Raw genomic sequence first — 6,027 nt, 5'->3', positions numbered from 1 at the left:
TTAATTGTGGAAATGGATGTTTAAGCTACATTAAATACCCACGCTTATGTAATTGTGTGTATACTTATTTACTATTAGATACTGGTATGTGTATCTGTAGACCGGCGCATGTACGTACATACGTACATACATATCTATAACACGTAGAAACAAAATTGATTAGCCAGGATTTGTCCTTTTATCCATGCAATTATTCAACATGAATAATAAGACAAGTTCCATTTAACAGTCTAGACTTTCATTATCTCAAGATCCAAGATCAGACTTGTCTCCTTCACCTTCTTCATCAGTTTAATACCATTTTGTCACAAGAAGCAATATATTCTACTCTACTGATCTGAATTTAGTTTACATATTTCTAACATCCATCAGCAAATAGAAGGATGTGGATGAATTCATGCTCGGGTCACACCGGATTAGATATAAATACGTACGTTCATACAACTATGATGCGGATGGAATGTTTCGATTCCAGAGATAATATTCAAACTGCTATAACTTCTAACCGCCATCAATTGAAACGGGTGCGTGTAGTGGCTATAGGGTGAAGTCATTTGAATAATTGAGAACCACCCTGATGAGATTGGAACTCAAATAATCACCGACCTCATCAACAAGCTCTCCTAAATAGCATCACAACCGCATTTCTCAGCACAATACAAGCAATATAAACATGATACCATGATGGTACATATTTAACTATATGCACATGGACTGATTGAAGGAAAAGCATTAGCCAATCTCCATTCTCAGGACTCCCGAAAGCTGTGTTTGGATAGCACATATAAATTGCTTCCATATTTTGCATAACATTTTGTCGCAGAAAATTCCTGTTGTTTTTCCAACTTTAAAAGTTTCAGCAGCGAATATGTACATGGGGTCCATCGTCTTTGGTCGTTTTGCTCTTTAGCTCTAAAGTTTTTACCCTATCACACTCTCCTCAAATTTCATCCAGGTTGATGATAACAAATGAGTTACGGGCATAAGAGATGGGGATAATCGGCTTACTAGTTGGACAAATAACACGCTGTTCTCAATTTCCTTCAAAGTTTCCTCCCAAATTCGAAATTGAATGCACTTGGGAGTGAAGAGTGCGCCGGGACATTTTTATTCAAATTATTATCTGCCCCTCTCTCTTCCGGAATCCCTGCACAGCAAAACTTCTGCTGCATGTACATACATCCATCCATACACAAGTAAGTGTATCCTACGTATATCTTTGCTGTACATATTACAATCCCAAGCTCAATGGGGACCTACGTAACGAACCCTAAAAACTTTACCCTCATTTGTCTTACTTTCACTTTCCATCTTATTACTTATCTCACTCATCCGGAGCTGCATTTCCAATTCAGACATTTTTCCTACTTCAGAAGTCAAAGTAAATAATATTGTATAACGGTTTTTGCTTCATTGGCATATTTCCCTCAAACTCCAACCTTTCCACGGTGAGGAAAGTTCCAAGTGAGTGATACCGCGTGCTTACGTGTAAGCAGCAACTTTTTCTGCTGCAGCAGATTTTCCTTGTAGCGAAGGAGGATATGTGCATATAAGCTTGGCGTAAAAATTATATGTACGATGCTTAATATGAATGGGATGGCTGGTGGAGAAAGGTAGCGTTTCGGGTGTGTGAGCCAGTTACGTTGCGAGTACAAAGTGATGCAATAACGAGATAAACTAATAATTGCTCCGTCTCGTATTTTTGGATTTTGCTTCCTCTTCCACATCATCTTGCTGATCCTGCACCTCACCTCCTTCCGTCAGCAGATGGCTTAATAGATAAAGTGATCAAGTGCGAGTTTTATTGGGGAAGAAGCCTCATTTCTCATCATCTTTAGCAATTTGGTTGGAAAGATTTTAAGAAGCTGAAAGGTTGGGAAAACATTGTTCAAATAGGCAGCTTCGCATCGCAAATTAAAATTAAGATGGTGAAAATTGAATGAAATGTTTAAGGTTCCGTGTATGCATAAAATTCATGCATGCACGATATTTTTTGCTGTCTTGTCCTACACCCCAGAAACGCGTTGAGCCATAAAATCTTGTGCGAAATGCAGACCATGGTCGCACGGTTCTTTAGAATTTGAACTTGTTTTGAATTTTGTAGTTGGTTTTGTCGGCTTGCTGAGAAGTGAAGGGATCCTTTCTGAATAATTAATGAGAAAAATGAAAGGAGAGGAATGATTGACGGAGCGTGAAGAATCTCTTGAGAATTGCACACTTGTTACACTCCCTCCGCCAACACTGCACCACCACCACCACGAATTTCACTTTCTCCCTTTCCAATGCACCAGCACAATAATAAGTCGTCTTAAAGATACAACGATGCGATGCAATGATATGTGATGGCAAACCAAATCGTTCCCCCAGCAAAAAATTCTTGGTCCAAAAAGTCAGAAAAAAAAGAAAGTCAGTCCAAGCACTGGAAGAGAATAAACGGAACGGAACTTTAACTCGGAATGATCAAACATTAAACAAGGGGAGAGAAATACATGAAGATGGAATGCAATGCATTTTTGTAAAGTCTCTGATGCACACACGAAATGAAGGTAAACCAATTGGGAATGGTGTTGGAAGCATTAACAATTTGTTAAATCTTATATATTTATATGCTATGCACGACATGCATATATTTTCAGAAAACAATCAACCAAAAAATGCATAAATAAAAGTATATTTTACTAATTTGAAAAGATACATGTGAAAATAATTAAATTTTAAAAAACGGGCATGATTATGTAGAAACTTGAGATTCTTTGCTACGCTGAGAATACACATGAACCAGATTCATGCAAATCTCAAAATCAACCCCTACCTAATCATTTCTGTATTTTATCACCGTTTCTTTCTTGTTTCACCAATGCTGAGCTTTGAATTTTGATCCTGTGATGATTTTCACGGCATGACTGAATACCTTGTAAAATTACATAACTGCGTAGTTTGGCTTTTGTAAACACGTTATATAAAATGCATATGTATGTATGTGAATGAAGGACATTGGGACGCGATAAACTCTAAACAGGACAAAGAATAAAAAATGACGTCATGTACCTATGTAACTGACGTAAATTGCTTTCGCATGTGCAACTTGGTGTGTAATTTCACGATGGTGGTGCCGACCACGCGTGCACTTATTAAGATAAGAAGGAACGGAAACCATTTTACATTTTCTAATTTAGCTTTGAAAACTTTGATGTCTTTGATAGTGTCAGCAATCCATCTACTTATGTACTTACTTACTGCGGGTATTATTCATTCATTTATGACTACAGTGAAAGATATGAGATTGATCATCCCACGGAAGGAATGCATCTTTTGTCCTACCCTCATTAAGTGTAACATTATTAATTTTCACTGTCAACTGCTGTTTCTTGCCAACCTCTCTAAGTGCACTCTCTCGGATGTGTCTCATGATGTAGGAAATGTGCCTTTCTTCTGTTTGTGCCACAGCGTGAAATATCGCGACGGGCTTCTTTTGTCTCCAGGTAGGTCTTTGATTCATCTTGGAAACTTCGACATCCGCTCGACACAAAGGAAAACAGAAGGGGATGACACTGCAGATAAGGTGGTTATTTCTTATCGGACGGAAGTCTATAATAAAGTGAAGGACAAACCACCATGTACAATCCACTTATGTGCACACCGTTCTCTGAATGTACATACATTGTTTCGACTTCACCTTGTACATACTTTCCTCAGCAGATCAAGGCTGATTAGTATTTTTGACATGGATTAACTGCTTTCCCGTTAAATTGTAGTACAATATAAAGTGGGAAATCTCAGTGTAATTTGTTTGCATTAAAGGAACACCTTTTCTCCTTTGATGTCAACCTATGTTTAATGGAAAGTATCTCTTTCATACTTTGTTCAAACCTCATATTGTTTTGCTGGTTCCTGTGCATATTCATGATACGTAAAGTAGCTTATTTATTTTCTCCCATATTTAGCTTCGAGCTTAGCCTACTTTCTTTTTCCTTTTACAGAGATAAACCCGATTTTGATTTTCGGAGAAGACAAGCACGAGGAAGGGGATGTAGAAAATTGAGACTGGATGACGTTGTTTAACTTTTAAAGTGACGGCAATGTAGCTCTACGTACATATGTGCGCAAAAATATGTATTATCCAGTCGCTATATATGTACGTATGTATGCTGCGTCAACTTGATGGACCCCATAAATCACAGCCCACCACTTATTTACCTCTTTATTTATTTATTTCCTAATTTAGGTGATAAATTGAAAAAGTGACCTAGAAGCTCAATCAACCCTAAAGAAAGGAAACCAAAGTTTGTTTGCTCTGAATTGACGAAGGGCGATCAATCCAGAGAAAGGAAGGAAACCAGGTAATGGAGTTGATGAACTGGAAAATTGTGTCGCATTTTATTTCATTTTATATCCGGTGCGCAACGTTGGGTTTCTTGGGGAAAGGAGTATAAGGACGGTAAGAAGGGACGGTTGGTTGACGCCACACAACGAATACATATTAAACGCGCCATTGATTTTTTGCACAGTATTGATACTAATTTTTTAGAAAGGTTTACAGACCCATAACAAGAAATTTTTCGCGTATAGTTGTGAATTTTTGTAGTTCAGTATGCATTTAAGTCTAGTTAATAATTTTTATGAAACTAAATATAATTTGTGGAAAACATTTTAAAATTCTTCCTTCCCACTAGGTTCGTACTTCCAGTGATATTGTTTCAGGGTTTGATCTTGATCGATTGCAATGAATCCAATTGGCACAGCTTTACCAGGCGTTGGTTTGCATGTTCGAGAGCTCCTGTAAATATCCCAGGGTTGTGGTTTGACGATTGGCAACACGTAAATTGATGGTCTCCTCGGAACTATACACAAAGATAAAATAAAAATCAAATTTCAAACCTGTACAAAATGAAGGGAAGAAATACATATGTAGGGGAAATAATCAATTCTGAAAATATGTAGATATACAAGGATATGAATTATGTAACAGGAGCACACGTACCTTTCACAGAATTTCTACGAGCAGGTTCTAACTCGTCTCTTTGTTTTCTGTATATCCAGTAGATCACGACTACAACGATTGCAAGTACCACCTGCAACATTAATTAATTGATTAATTCATATAGTTAATATTAAAAATATCGAGTCTGACCGGACCGGATACAAGAATCCAGAATCCCACTGATAGAATAATATGTAGGTGATATTAATGCATAAAAGTTCTCACCCCCACAACCACGAGCCTAATCGGGACTAGACTTGTTTGAGCAAATCGATGCATCAAATTCAGACTTCAGATTAGCCATTAAATCACTTCCAAAATGTCCTTCACCTCCAACATCCCCTCACCAACTAAAGTGAATGATAATTATGTGTTTATAAGCATTAATGGTGGTAGTAAAATGTATATGTAGCAGCAGGTTAGATAAATACACTCGCATTTGTACATATGTACAATCTCTATATGTTTATATATTCCGTATGCACGTATGCATTTGATATTCTGTGGTAATTGGATTAAGATATGACCGGATTTATAGTATGATTTATTCTTCTGGCAGAAAAATAGTTAATTATTCAGTAAATGTAATGCCGCTATATCGTGTAATCACCAAATCACTGATTGTATATTATTATTATTATATTCCTGAGTACTGAATGACAGAAGCGGGTACAATGTAGCTTATAACTTTACAACTTCAGACAAATGATGAACATACCACTTGATTTCAATTGCAAATCACGTTGGTTGTATAATTGAATTCACGAACAATTCGAAAGATTTTTTACGCAGTTGGTATCCTTCATTATATTTTGAACTCAAAATGAACCATATTTTTAAAAGATATCAAACATTTTTTTAATTTGCAAGCTAAAATATCGAGTCGGAGTCGAGTGAGTTTAAGAATTATGCAATTATTTGTTATGAACTAGTTTTCAAGTGTAATATGTATGTACGTGATCAAAATAATAACCAACAACCCTGGAATGGCACAGATAATGTATTTATTGGTTCCATAAAAATTGTAGCTCACGAATCAATTCTTC

At 36.7% G+C, this 6,027-nt stretch overlaps 1 protein-coding gene across 1 annotated transcript; it reads right to left on the bottom strand.

Moving 5' to 3' along the window:
- Positions 1-4,344: 4,344 nt before the first annotated feature.
- LOC110844080 lies at positions 4,345-5,337 on the bottom strand. The gene is made up of 3 exons (XM_022090198.2): positions 5,207-5,337; positions 4,982-5,072; positions 4,345-4,841 (listed from the first exon to the last, which is right to left on the bottom strand). The coding sequence occupies exons 1-3, from the start codon at positions 5,258-5,260 to the stop codon at positions 4,651-4,653; spliced, it is 336 nt and encodes a 111-aa protein (XP_021945890.1). The 5' UTR covers positions 5,261-5,337; the 3' UTR covers positions 4,345-4,650.
- Positions 5,338-6,027: the final 690 nt, after the last annotated feature.

The sequence above is a fragment of the Folsomia candida genome, unplaced genomic scaffold (assembly GCF_002217175.1).
Source record: "Folsomia candida strain VU population unplaced genomic scaffold, ASM221717v1 Fcan01_Sc002, whole genome shotgun sequence".
Lineage (NCBI taxonomy): Eukaryota > Metazoa > Arthropoda > Collembola > Entomobryomorpha > Isotomidae > Folsomia > Folsomia candida.
The sequence above is the reverse complement of the archived record's forward strand: the minus strand, read 5'-3'. Positions and strand labels throughout refer to the sequence as shown.